The sequence below is a fragment of the Petaurus breviceps genome, unplaced genomic scaffold, assembly GCF_028583685.1.
Source record: "Petaurus breviceps papuanus isolate PSGF00001 unplaced genomic scaffold, PetGlider_PUasm1.0 90897, whole genome shotgun sequence".
Taxonomy (NCBI): Eukaryota; Metazoa; Chordata; class Mammalia; order Diprotodontia; family Petauridae; genus Petaurus; species Petaurus breviceps.
Genome location: NW_027187374.1, coordinates 13,942,546 through 13,967,670, shown reverse-complemented (window position 1 = coordinate 13,967,670; position 25,125 = coordinate 13,942,546). Strand labels below are relative to the sequence as shown.

At 36.5% G+C, this 25,125-nt stretch overlaps 1 protein-coding gene across 1 annotated transcript in view; it reads left to right on the top strand.

Annotated features, from left to right (window-relative positions):
* The window catches only part of TMPRSS15 (transmembrane serine protease 15), a 155,189-nt gene that overhangs the window by 9,952 nt on the left and 120,112 nt on the right, over positions 1 to 25,125 (top strand). The window contains exons 3-4 of the mRNA XM_069074789.1: positions 1,764 to 1,831; positions 24,850 to 24,995. Of these exons, the coding sequence (XP_068930890.1) occupies positions 1,764 to 1,831; positions 24,850 to 24,995 (214 nt within the window). The remainder of the gene's footprint in view (positions 1 to 1,763; positions 1,832 to 24,849; positions 24,996 to 25,125) is intronic.

Below are 25,125 nucleotides of genomic sequence, written 5' to 3'. Positions count from 1 at the left end.
ACCCAGAAGGGAATTGAACTTGGACTTGCTACCAGGACAGCATTCTTGTGAAATGCCTCTGACATTCTTGTGAAATTCCTCTCTGTCACATGTTCACACAGTCCCTTATCGACTCATAATGCCACCCTGTGGTTAACTCCCCTCAAAAGGCAAACATACAATGAAGACTGCTAAAGAAATATTCTTCCTCCCATCAATCTTGCATTATCTGAGCAACCTAAGGACCTTACTCTCCAAGTGAGACATGATGCAAGAAATATGAGGATTATTGTTTTCTCTTTCTAAGGGGCAAACTCCAACAGATGATCTTTATATTTCTCTGAAGTGTCCAGTCCTCAGACTCTCAGAATTTATTATTCTCGAACCTTTTAACTCTAAAACTTTGGGTTATGTGGACACAACAACCATGCCTACACCTGTAGCAGCAACCACATTGGCATACCCAGGATGACTGCTAGCACAGGTTCTTAGATCTGCTTTACCAGGAAAGATAGCAGTTTGAGGGGTCAACAATCTTTTTAAAATTAATTCACTAGTTCAAGGGAAAAGTCAACACCCTGAACTTCAGATAAAAATGCAGAGAAAATGCAAGCAGAGAAATAAAGACCAACAGACAGGGCTCTGACTGCCAGAATTGACTATACACTTTAAATATATCCCTGGATCAAGAGAGCCTTTACATCTGAGCAATCAGGGAACTGTGAACATATGCCACTCAGAATCTAGTCCAAGGAATTACAAGATCCTTCTCATAATGGAAGCCCCAAAGCAAAATACCAACTCAGAGTATGTATAACTTCTCAGAGCCAGAAGGCATCACAACCCTGTGACTCAGTGCCTAATTAGAAATTAGCAAAAGGTGTGAAAGCCTTTCAACAAGCAAGCTTCCCCTAAGCAAGCCTCCCTTAATGGGCTTCCTGTGAGGCCTATTGATGGGCAGGAAAATCTGATATCCCATTAACATTACAACACCTTATTGTGTCAGAAGCCCTCTTAATACAGTGGATTATCTCAGACCCAAAGCCCAATGTGGATAGAAATAACTTTAGCAATCTCTAAGGACCATAAGGTATAGCTGCTGCTGCCTCTACATCTTCTTTCTTCTTCCACTTCTCATTCTTGGCCCCTTTTCCATTTTATGATCCTCTAGTGCAAGAAGTTGTATATGATGACTTGGTCACCCTATAGGGAGGGACCTTTTCTATAATCTTCCAGACTCTCTCCATGGCATTGCTTTACCTGCTTTTTTGGTGCTTCTCCTTGACAGAACCTACTGTGGTCACTGGTCAATCTTTCTTCCTCCTACCTCAGAATACAGTTCCATGTTATTGTACTGTATTTTGTCTTCATAAAGTAGAAAGGAAGTCTGAGATAAAAAAAGGAATGAGAAAGGTGAGCAGGTAAATTAGTATCAAAGCGTGCTTTATTGTATGTTGGGTAGGAATGAATTGGACATAAATGGACATAAAGAAATGTCCAACAAATGTACATTTCCCTAAGTCTTCATTATCCAATCATCTTAGGTTTCTTATGTCTTATCAGTAAGTGGTCGGTGGTCACACCAATATTCAATGGTCAAGCACCCCTTAGTTACTTCCAAACAATAAATTATTCTCTATAATCTCATCATGTTGATCATCAAACTGATAATCATAAAACTGATCATTAACCCTCCTGATCAAGTAGTACCATAATCCTAGATCTGAGCATGAGCACAAGGAAGGTATAATCAAATACTAAATTTAATATGTTTATTTTTATAGGTAGATGAAATATTTCTAACAAGTCAATTGAAGAATGAATACCAAGGTTCTAAAGTTTTGCAGTTCAAGTGAGTACATCTCAGTTTTTCTAAAGATTGAAGTAGTCATTGCCTAGAGTTTTAGTGGAAAGTCTGTGCTTAAGTTTGTAGAGATTCAATATATTCCTGTGTTTTTATATGTGTTTTTTTTAATTTTTATTTTTTTGAGTAAACAAAAATTCTGTCTCTCCCACCTCATCCAACCCCCTCCACTGATAAAGAAAAATAAACCTCTGCTTTTGCTTTCATAATTCTCATTTCTCTTCTACACCCAAGGACCTGATACATATGATATCCAAAATTCAATATCAACAAAATTAAATCCCACCTTCCAATTGTTCCTCCTTGTTTCAGGTGCTTTAGAGATCCTGGTTCCAGGCTGTGGAAGTTTGCCCCAGGCCTGACGGACAGATAGTGCTTCAGTAGCACTCCAGAGGCAAAAGTTTGCTGAGGTCACACAGACAGTATAGTGGCAGTGGCTTTCTGTGTTACAAATGATCTCTGTAGGAGAGCAGAGGTAAATAAAGAAATGGGCTTGAAATAGAATTCAATTCCCAAACCTCATGCTCCACCCCTCCCCCTCCCAAACCTAAGCCAGTGAAAACAACCCTGTAGCTCCAGTATGGTAGATCTCTGACCAGAGAACTGAGAAACAGAGGAAATAGTAGCACAGGACACCAGAAAAGGACACTATATGTGGGTGGGTCTGTGTGGCACTGCACTAAGCATAAGGGAGAGTGATCAGCATCCAGCTACAAATAGGTCTGTCATCCCAGAAATGACTTGGGACAGAGGCCTATGATGGTGAGATGTGAATTGCCTAGAACAGGAGAAGACTTGGATTCTTTGAGATCTAGCCCCTAGGGAAACCATCATGAGAAGGGAAGGAGTCAGAAAGTGAGTGAGAGGGGAAAATAAAGGGGGAAAAGAGAGAAGGTAAAAAAGATCTCAGGAAGGAGAAAACTCAAGAGACCTTGAAAATAAATATATAAATCAACAGGAAAAATATTAACAGCAGGAAAAATTATGCAATCTAGATCTAGCAAACAAGTTCAGGAATCTATGAACAAAGACCACAAAGCAAAGAAAATGATAATATTTGATAAGACAGAAGATGACATGGAATTTAAAGAGAACATGGAACCCTAATATGCTGTACCCGAGTGGTTCAAAAGAGAAATGAGAAGTATGGGAGCAGAATTTATGGCCTGCACAGGAAAAAAATACAGAATTGAAAAATAGGAATCAGAAGGAAAGTCTAACCAAAGAAACAAGATTGAGAGCAATGAATTAAAAATGCAAATACCCAGAATTGAAGGACAATATAGAAGAAGAGAAGCAAAACCCAATTAAATTAATATGGAAAAATTAGGAATAATAATGAATTCCTATATGGGATTATGCATGAAAGTGGGAAATGGAAGTAGGTAGTAGAGGCCAGTGTGTGATGTGCCCAGTAAAATTGAGAGCCTGCAGTGAGGGGAAGGTGACTCCTGTGATCACAGGGAAAGAAAAGCCTGCAGATCAGTCAGGGAGGAGGGGCAAGGACTGAAGAGGAGAGGGCAAGAAGGAAAGCCTTGTTTTGCTAATGTGAGAGGATTCCATGAATGAATGCTCTTTTGGGTCAAGAGAGAAGTTCTGTGAAGGAAAATGGTTATTCTGGGTGTTGTCTGGGCATCTGGGTCCTTAAAAAGACCATTTTTTCCTGCCTTGGGAGAGGGGAGCTGGAGCTCCTCAGGGTAATGAGTATCTGGGGGAATAAGAGGCTATGAAGGCTATTAGGAGATTTTGAGGCAATTGGGAAAGAAGGTAACCAAGGGGATGGTATAGATAAGTAATGGACAGCATAATAGAATACCTCCCAAAATACAAAATACCAGGCTATCAGAAGACCTGATGAAGACTTTAATTATCTCATTCTCAGAAAAAGAAAATAGATTTAGGTATAAAGGAGCCAAAGAGGGAAAAACTCCTAGTTCTGATGGATTCACAGGAGAATTCTATCAAAAGAACAATAAGTATCCCCACTTCATAAATGTTTCCCAAAACTTAGAATGAAAAAACCCTACCAGAATCTTTTTATGAGATAAACACAGTCCTAATACCTAAAATACCTAATACCTAAAGGGAAATATAAAATATGGAAGGAAAATTATCGACCAATATTATTAATGATTATTTTCTCAAAAATTTTATTAAAAATCCCATCAAACAGACTACATCTATTTGTCTAAGAAATCATTCATTATGACCAAGTGGGATTTATATCAGGGATGTAAGGACTGTTCAATATTTGGAAAACAATCAGCATAGTGATTAAAAACCCAAAATTTTAAAACCACATGATCATGTCAATAGATGTAGAAAAAAGCATTTGACAAAATATATCAATCTTTCATGCTAAAAATAATCCTAAAATATATTGGCATAGAGAAAACTTTTTAATGTCACAAAAATTATCTATCTAAAATCAAAAGCTACCATTACATGCAGTGATGATATGCTAGAACCTTTTCCAGTACATATAAGTGAATCAAAGATGCACCTTATCCCAACTATTATTTGATATAGTTCTTTTACAAAATGTTAGTCCATATCCTTTTACCTCTTATCTATTGGGTAATGAATTTTGGTGTTGTGTAATGTGTTTGTATTAGTGCTTTATCATACAGGATGTCTCAAAAGATACTTCAGTCTCAGTAACTTGAATTCATACTGTCTTTTGGGACAATCTGATATACAGAGATCTCAGAAACTTATCAGAGACAATTTGTGCAAAAACATTCCCCCAATCAACTGCATCCTTTAGAACCTAGTGGTATTTCCATTTCAAAGCTTTTAAATTTCACATAATTGAAATGATCTATTATATCTTTTTTGTAATCATTTTTATACCTGTTTAAGAATTCTTTTAGCCAGAACTGTGGGTTAACTAATTTGGTTGTCTTCTAAATTAATCTGTGTTGTCTGTATGTATATGTGAGTGTGTGTGTGTGTGTGTGTGTGTTTTGGAGTGATCTTTAATATTGAGTTAATGTATGGATTTTGAGCTTATTGTAATATAAGATGTAAATTGTTGACCTAAATTTGATCAAATAGAATAACATGTATAGTGCTTTGCCAACATTAAAGTGTTAAATGAATCTTTTGTTGTTGTTGTGCAGTTATTTCAGTTGTGTCCAACATTTTGTGACCCCATTTGGGGTGTTTTGCCAGTTCCCTCTCTAGCTCATTTTACAGGGGAGAAAACTGAAGCAAACAGGTTTAGGTGACTTGCCCAGGGTCACACAGCTAGTAAGTGTTTGAGGTTGGATTTGAACTCAGGTCTTCCTGACTCCAGGCATGATGCTATATTCACTGGGCCACCTAGCTACCCCTTATAGTTTATAATTTAGGTTTTTTTTGTTTAGGTTGTTTTTTGTTTTTATCCAATTGTTCTAATGTTAAACTATGTTTGAATATCCCATATAAATATAACAATTATAGTGAATAATTCTGCATTATGCCAGGATTTTATTTAAAAATTTTAAAAATAGTTATTCAATAATATAATGATCTAGTTCTCTTTCCTTTATCATTCCCTGGTACGGGTATTAGTAATATATTTATCCATGTGAGTTTTGTAAATTGTTTTATTCTTCAGTTTTTTTCTTATAACTGATATAGCATAATTATTAATTATTCTGTAATACTTTTATAGAATTAATCTGTAAATCTGTTCATACCAGGATTTTTGCCTTTGGGGGTTCCCTTATAACAAGTTTGATATTTTTCAGAAATTGGAATTGAAATTCTGAAATTTTATGAAATTCAGACAAATTTCTGAAATTTTCTGAAAATTTCCAAAGCTCTACTTCATGTTGTTAGATAATTCATATTTTTTTTAATAAAAAATGCATAATACTTTTAAATTCTTAATTTTGGGATATATATCAGATTTTGATCATTTAAAATATTTTCTACATTCACTTTATTTTTTTCTTTCCTTTCCTTTTCCTTTTAATTAGTTAATGGTTTTGTTAATTTATGTTAGTCTTTTCAAGGAAACAGTTTTTGGTTTTGCTTATAAGTTGTTCAGTTTTTTTTTTAAATTTTCCTATATATTTCTCTTCTGATTTTCAATATTTTGTTTTTTGTGCTTCTTTTGGAATTTTTATTGATTTTTTTTGTACCTTTAAAATTATATATTCAATTCATTAATCTTATCTTTTTCTCCTTTGTCAATAGAAGTTTCTTGGAACATGTATTATTTTGCTTATCAAATTCATTCTATTCCCCTTATTATTTCTATGGATGGTATTTGACCCATACTCTATCCTGGTTGTCATTATTGAATTTATATTTGATAAATAAGGTCTTTGTCAGAGAAACTTGCTATGAATTTTTTGAGCAATTATGATTATTTCCCTTGATCCTATTTTCCTCTGGTTTATCCTTCTCTCTGTCTCTCTCTCGCTCTTGCTCTCTCTTGTTCTCTCTCCTTTCACCTTAACCATTCTCAAAAGTGTTTTGCTTCTGATTTTTGCCATCCCAAATCTACTTTCACTTCCATCAACCCTTCTCTTTCCTCTTCCCCTCCTACTTTCCAGTAAGGTAAGATAGATTTCTATACCCAACTGATTGTGTATGTTATTCCCTATTTGAGCCAATTCCAGTGAGAGCAAGGTTCAAGTGCTCCTCCTGGACTCTCCCATCTTCTACTGTAAAAACTTTTTCATGGGGGTGACTAGATGGCACAGTGAATTGAGCACTGGCCCTGGAGTCAGGAGGACTTGAGCTCAAATCTGGCCTCAGACACTTAACAATTAGCGGTGTGACCTTGGGCAAGTCATTTAACCCCAATTGTCCTGCCTTCCCTCCTCCAAAAAGCAAAAAAAAAAAAAAACCCTCTTTCATGTCTCCTTTATGTGAAATAACTTACGCCTTTCTACCTCTCTCTTTTGTCTTCTCCCAATGCATCCCTTTTTATCACCCCTTAATTTTATTTTTTTAGATATTATCCCATCATAGCCAACTCACACCTCTGCCCCCTATATATGTATACTCATTCTAACTGCCCTAGTAATGAAAAAATTCTTAGTATCATCTTCCCATGTAGGAATGTAAACACTTCGACACTATTGAACTCCTTATGGTTTCTCTTTTCTGTTTCCCTTTTTTATGCTTCTCTTGAGTCTTGTATTTGAAAGTCAAATGTTCTGTTGTGCTCTGATCTTTTTATTATGAATGCTTGAGAGTCTTCTATTTAAATGGCCATATGTTTTCCCTTGAAGGATTATACTCAATTTTGCTTGGTAGATGATTCTTGGTTGTAATTCTAATCTTTTGCATTCCAGAATATCATATTCTAAGCTCTCCATTCCTTTAGTGTAGAAGCTGATAAATCTTACATTATCCTAAACTATGACTCCATGATATTTCAATTGTTTCTTTCTAACTGCTTACAATATTTTCTCCTTGACTTGGAAGCTCTAGAATTTAGCTATAATATTCCTGGGAGTTTTCACTTTGTCATCTCTTTCAGGAGGTGATTGTTGGATTCGTTCAATTTCTATTTGCTTTCTGGTTCTAGACTATCAGGACAGTTTTTCTTGATAATTTCTTGAAAAATCATGTCTGGGGTCTTTTTTTAATCAAGGCTTTCAGGTAGCTCAATAATTCTTAAGTTATCTCTCCTGGTCACTTCAAGTCAGGTATTTTCCAGGTCAGGTTTTGTGTTTTTCCAATGAAATGCTTCATATGGTGAATTTCTGAACATCTTTTTTACATTTGGTCAGTTCTGCTTTTCATTGGATTTTTGTGTCTCTTTCATCATTTGACAAATTCTGTTTTTTAAAGGTATTATTTTTGTGCCTCTTTTACAAAGCTATTGACTCTTTTCATGATATTCTTGCATCACTCTTGTTTCTTTTCTCACTTTTTCCTCTACCTGTCTTATTTGATTGTTAAAATCCTTTTTTAGCTCTTTCAGCAATTCTTTTGGGGCCTGAGACATATTCAAATTTTTCTTTGAAGCTCTGTATGTAGCTGTTTTGATTTTGTCGCCTTTTTCTGTCACCATAGTAACTTCCAATGGTTATATTTTGTTGTTGTTTTTGTTTGCTCATTTCCCCATCCTATTTCTTGACTTTTAATTTTATGTTAAAGTTGGGCCTTGCACTTGGAATGGAGGGGGCACTGTTCCAAGCTTCAGGTTTTTCATGCTGCTTTTTCCAGAGCTAGTTCTGGTGGTAGGTAAATCTTTAGTTCTTCCAAGGTGTTATGATCTAAAGAGGGGTGTGGTCATTGCTTTTCTGATCTGTACTCTGGTCTATGAGTGACCACAATCACCTCTTCCCACCCTGGAACTTTGACCAGGGTCCCTATTCCCTTGTAGCTTCATACTCTAGATATTAAGTGCTCTTACTTGCCCTGTGACTCATTGTATGGGCAATGCAGCAGAGTCCCAGACCCAGAGCCAGCAAAGGATCCCTTGTAATCTCCTTCTGACCAGTTGTCAAACCTCCTTTCTATCAGTGAGCTGAGAGTTCCAGAAGCAGCTGCTGCTGCTTTGGGTGCTCACAAGGCCTGTTTCCTGCTTACCAGGGCATAGTCTGCACCAGATTGTGCTCCACTCTCCCCCTAATGAGACAGAGACAGACTTTTTCTGCCAACCTTCTAAGTTTTTCTTGGGTTAGAAAATTATTTCATCTCATCCTTTGTTGGTTGTACTGCTCCAGAATTCATTTTAAGGCATTATTTTAAAATTGTTTTTAGAGAAATTTGGGAAAACTCATTCTAGTCCCTGCCTCAACTCTGCCATCTTGGCTCTACCTTCCACCATGTAGCTTTTAACTTTAAAATTCCCCAGTGGTTTGTTCAAATCTATATTTTTTCTTCTATTCATCTTTGTTAGATTTGTCCTATTCTGAGAGATGAAAATAAAAGCCTCCTACAATTATTATGCTCTTTTATGTGTCTTGTTGCAATTATGTTAACTGTTTATTTGTGAATTTAGATGCTATGGCATTTATGCATATATGTATTTAGTATTTCTATTGGTTTGTCTCTGATTCCTTAAACAGTAGTTTTTTGTTTATTATTGTTGAAAAACATTGCCTATTATGATTTATCATCCCTACTAGTATATTCTGAATTTTATTTTGTTTCATGTACTTTGTCCTTATCAGTCCCTTATTTTTTCTGCCTCTCTCATAAAATTAAAGCTTCTAGAGAACAAGATTTGAGCTCCCTTTTATAGTCCATTTATCTTTTATTACATTTGTAGATCAGATGCCATTCTCAGTTTTTATCCTGTGATTAATATTTAGGGACATTAATTTAGGTAGAAGTGGTAGCATATGTTATAAAATAATTTATGTTCCAAATTAATCCTACTTGTTGACCTCACTATCCACTTTCCACAGGCACCAATCTAGGTGTTCATAGCTGCTAAGCATTTAACCTTTCTTCTGAGGAGGGATACTTTCCATGGAACCACAGCTCTCTCAGAGAAAGTGATCCTCCAATGTACAAACTGCCTTCTATACCTTAGATACTGTGAAGTCACCATTGCCAAACATCATATGCAATTCCTCTCCCATGGGAATGTTGTTTAGATTGATCTCATCCTTCCTCATTAAAGTTCTACAGTCTTATTACCTACTCTCTGCCACCACTCTTATTTTCCTCCTGAACCCCCAACTCTGATTCTTCATATATCTTTATTGCTTGTTTTCTATTTTCCCCTTAATGATCTTCTTTGTTCTTTCATTCAATACAAATTTCAGCATTTTGGTATTTTTCTTAAAAACAATAGTATATAAGAGAAATTGTTATTTTATTACTAATTCTTTTCCTGATAATTGTAATTATTTACATTTATTGTGCTTCTATTTGAGGTGTCTGGAGTGTTCACAACTTCTTTTATGGCAATCATTTAAGCGTCTCTCTTCATTTGAATATCCCTTTTTTCATTGATGGCTTGGTCTTGTAAGGTATAATTCAAACTAAATTTGAAATTAAGTTTGAACTCTTTAGCTTTTCTTTTTAAAATTAAATAAATTAGTATTACAAATATCTATCAACTCTGTCCCTACCTACTGTTCCCACTTAATTAAATAAATTTTAAAATTAAAAATAAAACTCTCACAACAAATATTAAAAATCTTGCAAAATGAATTCATGTATTTTCCACATCCAAAAATGTATGTCCCCTATTGCATTTGAAGTGCATCATCTCTCTGGGGGGAAGCAGGTAGCAGGTTCTCTCTCTAATCCTCTAGATATATGATTTTCTTCACATTGCTTAGGGTTCTAAAGTATCTCAATTTGTTTTTCTTTATAATGTTGTTGTCATCATATAAATTATTATCTTATTTCTGTTCATTTCACTCTGAATCATTTCATAAAGGTTTTTCAAAATTTCTCTAAAGCTCTTCATATTTATCATTTTGTACAGCATGATAGTGTTTCATTACCTTCATCTGCCATAATTTGCTTAGTTGTTCTCCAATAGGTGGACACCCCACTTAGTTTCCAGTTTTAGGCTACTAAAAAGAGAGTTGTTATAAATAACTTTGCACATATAGGTCCTTCTCCTCTTTCTTTGATCTCCTTGGGGTATAGATATAGAAATAGTAGAACTAATAAAAAGATTGTGCACAGCTTAGTAACATTTTGGACATAGTTACAAATTGCTTTCCAGAATGGCTGGATGAATTCAGAGCTCCACAACAATGTACTTGTGTTCCTATTTTCTTGAAACCCTCCCACAACACTATTTTTCTCTTTTGTCATCTTTGCCAATCTGTTGAATATAAGATAAAATCCAAGTTTAGAGGTTTTTAAATTTGCATTTCTCTAATTATTACGAATCTGGAGCATTTTTAAAATTTCATTGATAGTATGGATTTCCTCTTTTGAAAACATTCATATGCCTTGACTTTTCCAAAGATATTCCATTTTTGGATTTCTGACTTGTGAAATAACACATGGCCAATTTTGTGAAGATGCCCTGTGCAGCTAAGAAAAAGATATATTCTTCAGACATCTATTATATCTAACTTTCTTAAAATTCTATTCATCTCCTTAATTTCTTTCTTATTTATTTTATGGCTAGATTTATCTAAGTCTAAGACAGGTAAATTACAGACTCTATTAGTCTAGTTATACTACTTCCTCCTATGATTTAACTTTTCTTTCAAGAATTTAGATGCTGCACCATTAAATGCAAATACATTTAGTATTGATATTACTTAAATGCATATGTTACCTTTTGGCAAAATGTGGTTTCCCTGGTTATCTCTTTTAATTAAGCCTATTTTTTGTTTTTGCTTTGTCTGAAATCATGATCACTTACCCCTGCCTTTTTTGCTTTAGGTGAAGCATAAGAAATTCTGATCTAGACCCTTATTTCAACTCTGTTTGTGTCTTTCCATTTCAAGAGTGTCCCTTGTAAACAATATATAATATATTCTAGTTTCTAATCCATTCTGCTATCCTCTTCTATTTTGGTCAAGTTCATCCTATTCATATTCCTATTTATAGTTATGATTGCTAATTATATATTTTCTGCCACTCTATTCTCTTGGATGTATCCTTCTCTTTTAATCTTCTCCTCTCCTCATGGGTCTGTTTTGCTTCTGACCACCACTGCCTTTAATCTACCCTCTCTCTTATCACCTTCCTCCTTTCTCTTGGTCTCTTTGTCCTCCTACTTCCTTCTTGGGCAAGATGACTTTCTATATCCAACTGAGTGTGTTATACACACACACACACATATTACACAGACACACACACACACACACACACATAAATATATATATTTATATAAAATCTCCCTCCTTGAACTAATTCCAATGAGAATGAGGATCAAGCATTGCCCACCCTTCTTCATTTTCTGCTCCATTATAAAAACATAGTCTTTGTGTGCCTCTTTTATATGAAATAATCCCCCCCAATTTTCTTCTTCCCTCCCCCTTCTCCCAGTGTATCCCTCTTTCTCACCCTTCCATTTTTCTTTTGAAACCATCCCAACATGGTAGACTCACATCCATGCTATCTAATTAGATGAATTCTAACTGCCCTAATTATGATAAAGTTCTTAAGGGTTGCATATATCATCTCCCTATTCAGAATATAAGCATATTACTCTTAAGTTCCTTATGATTTCCTCACTCATCTTTACCTTTTGGGGCTTGAGTATTTTGTTTGAATGACAAATTTTCCATTCAACCCTGATCTTTTTATCAGGAATGCTTGGAAAGTCTTCTATTTCATTAAATATCCACTCTCTCCCCTAAAGGATTATACTCAGTTTTCTGGGTAGGTTATTCTTTAATCCAATTTTTTGTAGTCCTGTCTCTCAGATACTAGTCTCTCAGATAGCTCCTTTGCCTTCTGGAATATCATATTCCAATCTCTCTGTTTCTTTATAATATGGAAGCTGCTAAATCTTGTGTGATCTTGATTGTTGCTATTGTTGTTCAGTAGTTTGGCTGTGTCAGACTCTTCATGATCCTATGGACTGTAGCATGCCAATACTGTCCATGGGGTTTTCTTAACAAAGATACAGGAGTGGTCTGCCATTTCTTTCTCCAATGGATAAAGGCAAGCAGAGGTTAAGTGGCTTTCCCTGGGTCACATAACTAGTCAGGTGTTTGAGACCAGATCTGAACTCAGGTCTTCCCGAATCTAGGCCTAGCACTCTACGTAGCTACTGTGGCTCAGTGGGTAGTCTTCAGCAAAAATGCTCACCATACTCCACCATTTTGGTTGTACCCTTATTTCTCTTTTGAGCCATCCTGGAATTTTTTTCTCATTGTTTCATGCTCTCTTAGAAGTCCATAGGATTTTGTCAAAAGGACTCCTGACTCCACTCTACCCAGATCCTGTTGGTTAGAGTGTAATTACTTAAACTGGTAAACGTATTCAGGCAGTTTAGAATGCTCAGCCTTCTCTGAGTCTAACTGATTCAATGTTTCTGTTTTCTAGACCTAGACTTCTTTATATCCTCGGTCATCATCCAGCATCAAGCATTGGTTTACATAGCTTAATGTCTTCTAGAGAGCATGTGACTTACTCCATAGTTTTAAAAGCTCTATCCAGATGCCCTGGGATTCATATCAGGAGTGTATCATAGAACACACTCTGAAGCCCTTGACATAATTCCACATTGCCCAGAAGTGAGTAGCTGTACAATTGGAAACTGGAATACATAGAGTACTCCTGTTTTAGATATAATAGTAACATGGATGCTTCAGATTTTTTCTTCTCTTCCCAGTTGAATTCTTTTTTTCTAGTCATTAATGAAAAACACAGAAGGAGAGCAGCTTAAGGGATTGTATGTCAAAACCTTCTTGCAGCATGACTTGGGAAACCATTGCTAAATCCCCTTCATGATTTACTTTCTTTATAAAATAATCCATGAATAAATTGAATTAAAGTTATCTGGGAAAATTCCATATTATGCTTTGTTTATAGAACAAAACATTGTCAGCAAACCATAAAAAGATCAAAACCATTACAGTTAGTTTTTTCTTATATGTTCTGAGAAGGATAAGACCATGCTAAATATTACCTTTACGAGTTTCATCCCAGTCTCAGTTACCAGTATCTGAGAGAATTGACTACAAACAGTTGGATTAAAGAATGCCTCAAATGGCACACACAATAAATTCTTGTATACTTTAATAAACAAAGTATAATAAGGAATTTTCCAAATACAGTAAAATAGTATTTAGTACTTCCTCTTTTTTAGTTTAAGTTTATTTTAAAATATTTTCTGGGGCAGCTAGGTGGTGCAGTGAATAGAGCACTGGTCCTGGTGTCAGGAGGACCTGAGTTCAAATCTGGCCTCAGACACTTCACATACTAGTTGTGTGACCTTGGGCAAGTCACTTAACCCCAACTGCCTTGCCTTCTCCCCTCCAAAATTTTTTTTCTATGTATGGAAGGAAATATTTCCCATATTTAGGCAAAAATGGATACTAATCATATTTCAAATAATCTTAATATTTCTGAATTTTTTATTGATCTTGTTATATCTGAATATATCATGCCTTTGCCTTAAAATGTGGATTGTAAAGAGCTAATATTAGTCATAAAAGTATTAACTCTGCATTTTTCTTGTTGTTCATGTGAGTATTTTCAATCCGTGCTTTCTTTGAAGTAATCTTTTGTTACTTTTACTTCATTTTGTAAAGCTTAGCTTAAATAAAATTAGAGCATATAGTTCATCATTCCATTTAACTATACACTGAATGTTAACAAATGACTAAAGGTGCCGCTGTCAACCCCTCTATGTTATAGAATTCCTACTTTTCACTCAGGATGTCTCAATTATAACATAGGAGAGATATTCATCGGACATACTAACAGAGTGAGGGTACCAATACCAATCCAAAGATTAAATATTAGTAAAGCTTAGCTTATTTCTTCTGTAACAAAACCAAACTGAATCTGGGCCTAGAGAGACTGAGGCTTTTGTTGCCTTCCTCTAACGGGGCATTTAGTGCTAAACGCACAAGTACAGACTAAATTCAGTCTTGGGAGAGTCTGGCCCCTAAAAAGTTGAGGGGGGGGAAGAGAGCATCAGGCTCTTCTTCTCGGGACTTTTTGAGTCTTTAAAATCCATTAGAGGTGGGCCATGGGGATAAGATGAGTCATTCATGAGAATAATTAGCAATAGTTTGTCCTATCACAAAAAGGATATATAATAAAGATTCAGTTACTCCTGTAGGCTCAGCCCACATCATTTCTGTATTGAAAAAAGTCTAGTCAGCAGCGCAAGTATGTGGATAGGAATTTTTTTTATTCCCTTGGGTCACCAGGAAACTGCATCAAGGAAAGCAGGGGCCAGTCGGACCTGGCACACTTTGCAAAACTGCATCATTTTTTTCTCATTACAAGACTCATAGTAATAAAATGCTTTTTTATATAATGACATAATATTTTTAAAAGCACTTTATCTCATTTAATCCACAAAAACAGCCCTGAAAGGTATCTTTAGAATTTTAAGATGATATAATACATTTATACAGATGTCTCAGAACTTGTTTTAAGATTTAATAACTTCATATGTAGAAATGATAAACATTCTGGGGTGGCTAGGTGGCACAGTGAATAGAGTACCAGCCCTAAAGTCAGGAGGACCTGAGTTCAAATCTGGTCTCAGACACTTAATACAAAAACTAGCCGTGTGACCTTGGGCAAGTCACTTAACCCCAATTGCCCTCCAAAAAAAAAAAAAGAAATGATAAACATTTTAAAATCCAGCTATATCTTTGCAAATATTTAAATATGGAAGGAATTATAGGAACAAATAATAACCTATACACTGTCACCCCTTTATGAAAAATGAATCAATTCCTTGATTGAATTAGAAGGGGCAACCACACCACAGAAGGACTCAAAAAGCTGAGCTCAGCAGCTTTGAATTAGTTCAAGCAAGAGCCTGCAATTGAGGATGAAGTTGGCCCCTGAAAAGATTTTGCTTGGAAGGATGGGGAAGAATATCTACCACTTTTAAGCACAGTTACTGATCAATAAAATATATTATATCCAGAAGAGAGCAGAGACATACTCTGTATGGACAGACAGACAGAGATAAGTTATTTCAGGCAGAAATAACCTTTTGGGAGCATGATCATTGAGAGTAGAGGAGAACTGATTGTGAATTGAAGAGAAAACTAGCCCTGGAAGCTGAAAGTCCAGCTGCAGAGAAGAACTGAGACCCAGTTCTTCTGAAGAACCAGGGAGCCCAGCTGAGTGACCCACACAGTGGAAATATTGCCCCTGAGGAGGCAATCTCCATGAGATGAAAGGTCACATAGCCCTGTAGTACCAGAACTGAGAGCTGCCATGCGCCTGTGCTCCCTTTATTGGTCTTTTTTTTTTTTTTGCTTTTTTTTTGGAGGGCAATTGGGGTTAAGTGACTTGCCCAAGGTCACATGGCTATTTTTTGTGTTGTGTCTGAGGCCAGATCCAAACCCAGGTCCTCCTGACTCCAGGGCTGGTGCTCTATTCACTGCACCACCTAGCCACCCTCTCTTTATTGTTCTTAGTAGCTATGTGACTGTGAGAAGATCATATAATCTCTCTCAGCTTCAGTTTTCTTATCTGTAAAATGTGGATAATAATAGCATCTACCTCAAAGGGTCATTGTTAGGGTCAAATGAGATAGCATATTTTGCAAACCTTAAGGTTCTATATAAACATTAGTTATTTTTATTATTTTTGTTGTTGTTATATGTATACCTCCCCACTATTGTGCCTTAAGTTTGTACCCACTCTTCCAAGAGATGCTGTACACCTGTGAAAAAGATTTGAGGAATATATATTATAGCTACCATTCTTACAATGAAATATTAGTACATCCCTTTACTATGAACTAATTGTATCCCCTGGCTGACTAATATGGGCCCATGAGCTATAGAGTACAGACCCACAGCATATCCTGGAACCTCAGAGTAATCACCCTCTGATAAATGACAACCTGTAATTATGAGTGCAAGTGTGGAGTGTACTCTAGTATTTTATGGCTTAATGCATCTGCATGTTACAATCTAGGCAACAGGCATTTTTCTTCCATTTAATTTTTCTGAATGCATTTTTAGGACAATCTCTTTCAAATAGTTGAAGTTCTCACACGAAGGAGGCATTGTAAGGTTCTTGGACTTCATGTAATCAACACAATATCATTTGCAATTGTAATCACATAATCAATTGTAATCACTATAAAAGCTCACCATTAACAGGGAATTGTACTATTTGGATCTTATGAAAGGTATCCTCCATGACAGTGATAAATACCTCAGCAAATATGCATGTCCCTGTTTTATGTCACTCAACACTGCCGAAAAATTTAACAATTAACTGAGAAAAATCATTGCATTAAGTTTTTCTGATAAAGGTCAAATTTCCATGATATATAAGGAATGGATTCAAATTTATAAGGAAGAGAGCCATTCCCCAGTTGATAAATAGTCTAAGAATATGAACAGGCAGTTCTCAGGGGAAGAAACCCTGGCTATCCATAGTTACATGGGAAAAAATGTTCCAAATCTTTAATAATTAGAGAAATATAAATTGACAGTTCTGATATTTCACTTTACACCCTTCAGATTGTCAAAGATGACAACAAAGGAGAATGATAAATGTTGGAAAGGCTCTTCTGGTAGACCTGTGAATGGATAAAACCATTCTGGAAAGCTATTTGGAATTGTATGTAGTTACTAAAGAGTGCATTGCCTTTAAGTCATTTATTTCACTGCTAGGCCTATATCCAAAAGAGATTAAAAAATTGAAAAAGGACTTATCTATACAAAAATATTTACAACAGCTCTTTTTGTTATGGTAAAGACACTGAAGAAAAAAACAAAAAAAAACTGGAATCTAAGGGAATGCACATCAATTGAGGAATGGCTGAATAAGTTTTGTAAAAATGTGATGGACTACTATCATGCTTTAAGAAATGAGGAAGTAGAAGATTCCAAAAAGACACGGAAAGATTTATATGAACTGATATGTGAAGTCAACAGAACTGGAAGAGCAATTTATAACGCAACATCAAAATTACAAAAATGAATAATTTTAAAGACTTTTATAAATTGATAAACAATTAAATAAGCACAACTAGGAGAACAGTTTATGCAATAACAACACTGGGAAAAAGCAACTTTGAAAAATATAAGAACTATGATCAATACAGTAAAGCCATTTTAAGATTCCAGAGAACGGATAATGCTATTATTCATTACAGTGAAGTAATGGATTTAGATTGCAGAATGAAATGTAATGAATTCAAATTACTTCTACTTTATAGTTGATTCTATATTGTGTTGATTTCATATTGTAATTGATTTTGTATCTGCTTAAGTCCCTTTTCTATGTTGTTTAATTAAGTTCAGGAATTCAGTTTTCCTCTCTGAGCTAGTTTAAAGGTCACCCTGACCACAAGTCACTGTAATTAAAAGGAAAGGATTGTCATCTTTTATACCATTAGCTCTTAGATAAATATCAGGACATCTGATTTCATGTTTAAGTCCTGAAAGCTAGTTCTAAGGGTTGGCTCTGAACTGTCTTTGCATAATTAAGTAAAGCTGGTTAACTCCCTAACAAATTTTCTGGATGACAGGGTGTCTGTTACCTCTGTTACACTAGCAAAGAGTATAGGATGCAATGGATCCCATAAATCAATCAATATTCCTTAATGACAAAAGGAAGTGGTTACCAGCCCCCCATGAGTGCTAGTCTGCCTTCCTTAGGAAACTGAATGATAATATTCCTGCCCCCATGATGATGTCAGCCCTACCACCAATCATCTTTTTTTTAAATTAATTTATTTATTTTTGTCTTCAACATTCATCTCCACAAGATTTTGAGATCCAAATTTTCTCCCCATCTCTCTCCTCCACCCCACCCCAAGATGGCATGCATTCTGATTATCCCTTCTCCCAGTCTGCCTTCTCCTCTATCACCTCCTTGCCTATCCACCTCTCCCTTACTTTTTGTAGGGCAAGAGAGATTTCTATATACTATTGCCTGCACATCTTATTTCCCAGCTGCGTGTAAAGACAGTTTTTAACATTTGATTTTAGAACTTTCAGTTCCAAATTCTCTCTCTTCTTCCCTCCCCACCCACCCTCATTGAAAAAGCAAGCAATTCGATACAAGTTATACATGTGCAGTTATGCAAAACACTTCCATAATGGTCATGTTGTGAGAGATTGTATTTACCTCCATCCTGTCCTGCACCATATTTATTCTATTCTCTCCTTTGACCCTGTCCCTTTTCAAAAATATTTGTTTCCAATTACCAATTTACCCTCCCTTTTATCATTCCCCCCCTTATCCCCTTTCCCCTACTTTCCTGTAGGGTAAGATACCCAATTGAGTGTGTATGTTATTCCCTCCTTAAGCCAAATCCAATGAGAGTAAGGCTAACTCATTCCCTCTCACCTCCCCCCTCTTCCCCTCCATTATAAAAGTTCTTCTTGTTTCCTTTATGTGGGATAATTTACCCCATTCTATCTCTCCCTTTCTCCTCCCAATATATTTCTCTCACCCCTTAATTTTACTTTTTAAATATCATCTCTTTATATTCAACTCACCTTGTACCCTCTACCTATATCTATCTGTATGTATGTGTGTATATATATTCCCTCCAACTACCCTAATACTGAGAAAGGTCTCATGAGTTACAAATATCATCTTTCCATGTAGGAATGTAAACAGTTCAACTTTAATAAGTCCCTTATGATTTCTCTTTCCTGTTTACCTTTTCATGTTTATCTTGAGTCTTTTATTTGAAAGTCAAATTTTCTATTCAGCTCTGGTTTTTCATCAAGAATGTTTGAAAGTCCTCTATTTCATTAAATTTCTATTTTTTCCCTCTGAAGTATTATACTCAGTTTTGCTGTGTAGGTGATTCTTGCTTGTAATCCTAGCTGCTTTGATGTCTGGAATATCATATTCCAAGCCCTCCAACCCCTTAATATAGAAGCTGCTAAATCTTGTGTTATCCTGACTGCATTTCCACAATACTCAAATTGTTTCTTTCTGGCTGCTTGCAATATTTTCTCCTTGGCCTGGGAATTCTGGAATTCAGCTAGAATATTTGTAGTTTTCCTTTTGGGATCTCTTTCAAGAGGTGATCAATGGACTCTTTTAATTTCTATTTTACCCTCTGGTTCTAGAATCCCCCTCTGATTACCTGCTTGATCCCCTCACCATCTGTGGGCTGGGAGCTCTGGAAGCAGTTGCTGCTGTGGCTGCTGCTTCCTCCACCACCACCTCTGCCTCCCCGGGGTAGGGCCGGACCATGCTCCTTTCTCACCCAGTTCTGAGAGAGCTTTCCCACTGAGCTTCTATGCTGTCTTTGGCATTTGTGGGCCAAAAAGTCTGGAAACTGCCACAGCTGCCAGTGATTCAGTCCCCTAAAGCCTGCTTCAGCCCTGTGTATGCTGACACAGACCACACTGGACTACGCTCCTCTCTCAGACTGGTACAATAGACCCTTCTTGTTGATCTTCCAGGCTGTCTTGGCTGGAGATTTGTTTCACTCTGTCATTCTGTGGATTCTGCTGCTATAGAATTTGTTTAGAGTCATTTTTAACAGGTATTTGCAGGAGTTTTGGGAGAGATCTCAAGCAAGTCCCTGCTTTTACTCTGCCATCTTGGCTCCACCTGCAATCATGTTCTTCTTGATCCTATTCTTTGCTCTGTATTATAAAAAGAGTACAGTTTTATCTCTGGCATAGCTGAGGTATCCATTTCCTCTTTATTAATAAATTCACACATTATTAAAGAACTGATAGTGCTCAGAATTTTGGACCTCAAGCTACTTCTATTAATTTCTATCATTAATAAACATAATATACTACATCATATTACATATTTGTCTAAAGCCATTGAGAGAATTTGTTTTGCTTGAGTACGAATATTTGATTAATAAATTCTGTTTTTCTCTTCTCCCCACCCACCCCTCAAAGTTTTGAGAGTGGGAGAGAAAATAGATTTCTGTTTATTAAATGTAAGAGGGTCCTACAAATATAATGTTGCATACACTTTCAGTTGAAATTATCATAGTATTATTTTTACTTAATTTCTTTCCTTTGTGACAAGAGACCTCTCACAAAGTGAGAGTAATCTATAAAGTTTGTAATATGAAAACAAAGCATATCAATAAAATTTTTAAAAACAAAGCAAGGGGAAAAATATTTTGTGAAAGAGTATTTCTCAAATCTACAGTGAGGATTCACTTGATATACATGTAGGCTATTCTCTGAAATGAATTTTGAAAAATTTTGAAAAGTTTTGAAAAAAAAAACCTGTTGCACTGACTTTAATGTACATTTGGAAGGCCAGTGCATCCATTAAGTAAGGATACCAGTGCATATATTTGGGTCAAGACCTTCAGATGGACAATAAATTGGATATAGAATTGAGAAGGAAGAAGAGAAAGGGTTCTGCTGTTTTTAGCAAATTGTATAGTACGTTAACAATCAGCGACTATGCCTTAGTGCAAAGACCTAACCTTTCAATAGAAATGTTTTCGCAAATATGCTATCCTCAAAAAGTGGTGAATTGGAAAAAGGTGGTGGGCCCATCATTTAATGACAATGAAGGATTGATTGGATCCTTGGTGAAAGATGTATAGGATAGCGTGAATAAGAATCGTGGAGAATAGGAATTCATCATTTTGTATCTTCACAAATATGGGACTACCCTCACAGCTGGATGGCACTCTGGATAGAGCTCCAGACTTTGACTCAGGAAGACCTGAGTTCAAATCATTCCTCAGACACTTACTAGCTGTGTGGCTCTGGGCAAGTGTTTAACGTTTAAAGTCGCCTTCCTTGTGACAAAATGATGGCAAAAAATAGCATGAATATTACAGTATACATTTTGTAGCTGAAGAACAGAGACCCCACAAGGACAAGAGATTTCTTCATAGTCAAAGAGCTAGTTAAATGAAAGATCAAGACTGGAAACTAAATCTAACTCCAAATGTGTTTTTTAGTAAGTCAGTCGCATCTCATTTAATAAAAACTAACTAAAACAAAAGTAAAGGAGATTTATATTATTCCCTAAAACTTCTATAAACTGAAAGAATCCTGATACATAAACCTTTAACTTTCTCTTCTGCTCTTTGTAAAATTCCACTGTACTCATCCTGTTTATGTATTCATATTCTTTATAAGGTTGCTGAAACTGATACTGATAACTGAAACTGAGTATAAATAAAATGGCAGTTTCCTATCTCTGCATTTTTGATTGATAATTGGCTGCAGTACCTAGTGACTAGGATCTAGTCAGAGGACTCTCAGATTATTTTGTCACATTGCATTGGGAGGTAGCCCTGAAAGGGGTGCTACTTTGGGATCCTATACAGTGAACTTTTCTTACAGAGCTTTTCTTACTCTGAGGTATTAGAAGCCTAACTGAATTCATACATGTTATTCCCCAGACTAGTGAAATATGGATCGATACATTGCCATATGACTTCTTAGGCATGTTTAACTTGATATAACTTGATGCTGGTTTTTTTTGCTTTTTTTTGCTTTTTGGAGGTCAATTGGGGTTAAGTGACTTGCCCAAAGTCACACGGCTGGTAAATGTGTCAAGTGTCTGAGGTCAAATTTGAACTCGGGTCCTCCTGACTCCAAGGCTGGTACTCTATTCATTGCGCCACCTAGCTGCCCCCACTAAGTTTTCTTTATGAAAAATTATCTCACTATGGAAAAGAAAGGAAACCTTTCTGGATAAAGAAATGAAACATAAATCCAGAGACCCAAATTTTCACCTTGCTATCCCTGTAGTTTTTTTTTTAATATTCTTTGACAAGTTATTTAACCTTTTTATTACTTCCTCATCCAAGGAATAAAGATAATATTTGGCATAGTCAGCATAAGCAGGGATAATTAGGATTAATAAAATAAAGTTTGGGAGTAGAAGCACTACCTTCCCGCAGCTCAGGCTTCCACCCTCCCCAATCCATGTAAAAAGGGGACTCTAAACAAACTTTGGAGCTGCAGAACCCACAAAATGACACAGAGAAGCTAACCTCCTGCTGAGGACAGCCCGGCAGGAATCCAGCACAGCACTCTGGGAGCAGAGCCCAGCCCCACACCGAGACTTTAGCCCCAGGGTGGGCCTGACCAGGCACTGGCCAGAGGGACTCCAGATCAGAAGCAGCTGTGGCCGTTTCCAGATTTATCAACACATAGACACAAAGGACAAAGTGAGAGGTCCGTACAGTCTGGACTTTGGGACCAGTAAGTGGGAGTGCGTGGCTTTTACCCCCGGGGCAAAAAGCCACTGAGACAATGGCACAGCCAGCCAGCTCCATGTGGCAGCTTCAGCTCTTGGCCTGCAGAGTGTAGGGGGACCAAGCACCAGTCTGAGGGGTAATTGCTCTTGCTTTAACCTGCTTAGATCTGGATTGCAGTCTGGGGTAGAGGTTCTGGGTGTGTATCCAGCTTGCCAGAATGTGTGGAGACCTCAGAGAGGGCACCTATCTAATACCTCTGGCAGCTGAGAAAACCCCAGCGTTTGGGACGAAAGCTCTCCTGTCTGGTGGCAGAGTCCTTCTGTGGCAAAAAGCCCCAAAGTCAAGTAATTGAGTGGCAAAATGAGCAGGCAAAGGAAATGAAGCAGACAGAAGATTCCAACAATATACTCCTATTTGGGGGACAAAAAGGAGAAAAGCATGGAACAGGAGGAAAACAGTAAAGTCAGAACTCCTGCACCAAAAGCTTCAAAGGAAAATACAAGCTGGTTACAGGCCACAGAGGACCTGAAGAAAGATTTTGAAAACCAAATAAGAGAAGTGGAGGAAAAATTGGGAAGAGAAATGAGAACAATGCAAGAAAATTATGAAATGAGAGTCAACAGCCTGACTGAGGAAAATAATACCTTAAAAAACAGACTGACTCAAATGGCAAATGATAGAAAGCAATGTGAAATATCTCATGGGAAGAACCACTGACCTGGAAAATAGATCCAGGAGAGATAATTTAAAAATTATTGGGCTGCCTGAAAGCCATGACCAAAGTAAGAACCTAGAAATCATCCTCCAGGAAGTTCTCAAAGAAAAGTGCACTGATGTTTTAGTACCAGAGGGCAAAATAGAGGTTGAAAGAATCCATTGATCACCTCCTGAAAAAGATCCCAAAAAGAAAACTCCTAGAAATATTATAGCCAGGTTCTGGAATTCCCAGATTAAGGAGAGAATATTATAAGCAGCCAGGAAGAAACAATTTGAATATTGTGGAAACACAATCAGGATAACCCAGGATCTGGCAGTTTCTATACTGAGGGATCGAAGGGCCTGGAATATGATATTCCGGAGGGCAAAGGAGCTGGGATTAAAACCAAGAGTCACCTACCCAGCAAAACTGAGTATCATGTTTCAGGCGAAAATATGGTCATTCAGTGGAAAGTCCTCTGACTTGCAAGCATTCTTGCTGAAAAAACCAGAGTTGAATAGAAAATTTGACATTCAGATACAAGAAGCAAGAGAAGCATGAGAAGGTAAACAGGGAAAAGGAATCATAAGGAACTTATCAAAGTTGAACTATTAGCATTCCTAAATGGATCATATGTTTACAGGTATATATAGATAGAGGGCACAGGACCAATTTAACAGGAAGGAATGATACTTAAAAGGTGAAATTAAGAGGTGAGAGGAATATAATGAGAGGAGATGTGGAGAGACAGATTGGGGTAAACTATCTCATACAGAAGAGGCAAGGGAAAATGGTTACAATGGAGGGGAAGAATAGGAAGGCAAAAGGGAATGAATGGGTCAACCTTATTCCCATTGAATTTAGCTTGAGGAGGGAGTAAAATACACACTAAATAGGATATCTCACCCTCCAGGAGAATAGGGGGGGAAGGGATGAGAGGGGGGATGATAGAAGGGAGGGTAGGCTGGGGGGAGGGAAGTTGGAAGCACTCACTTTTGAAAACAGACGGGATCAAAGTAGAGAATAGAACAAGTGGGAGGTGGGATAGGAGGGAGGGAAATATAGTCAGTTTTTTATAATATATCTACTATGTTATTGTTTTGCATTAGCCACACATGTACAACCTATACTGAACTGCGTATCTTCCCAGTAACAGTGGGTGACAAGGAAGGAAGGGAATGAATCTGGAATTGAAAGTTTTAAAATCAAATATTCAAATATATATGTGTGTGTATACTATTATTAATACCATCTTACATGTAATTGGGAAATAAGATATACAGGCACTGAGGCATAGAGATCCACTGGAAAAGTAGAAAGGGGTATGGGAGAAAATATGGGAGAGAGCAGATTGGAGGAGGGGATATCCTGTGGGACTGCTATTTTGGGGCAGTGGGTAGAGGAAAAACGGGGAGAAAATTTGTAACTCAAAATATGGTGGAAATGAATGATATAAATCAGAAGTTAATAAAGCATTAAAAAATAAAAAAAAACAAAATAATGTTTGTTAAGATTTATGTCCTCTTACATGAAATGAGGACAAATTACTTGAAAGAAACTTAGTTTTTCTTTTAATGTCATTTTTTTACTTTGCAGCAATGGTAGCATTTTGGTCATATTTGACCTTTTCTTTACCAAATGGGTATCAGATGAAAGCATTAAGGATGAACTGATTCAAGGAATTGAAGCAAATAGCCAACTGATGACTTTCCACATTGATTTGAGCAGCATTAATATTACAGGTACCTTGAAAATCATTTGATTTATGATATATGGTTTTGAGTCCCAAGCCTACTTCTCTTTTCTTTCTATACTCTTACTTTGTGATCTCATCAATTACCATTGATTCAGTGATCACTAGGCAGATGATTC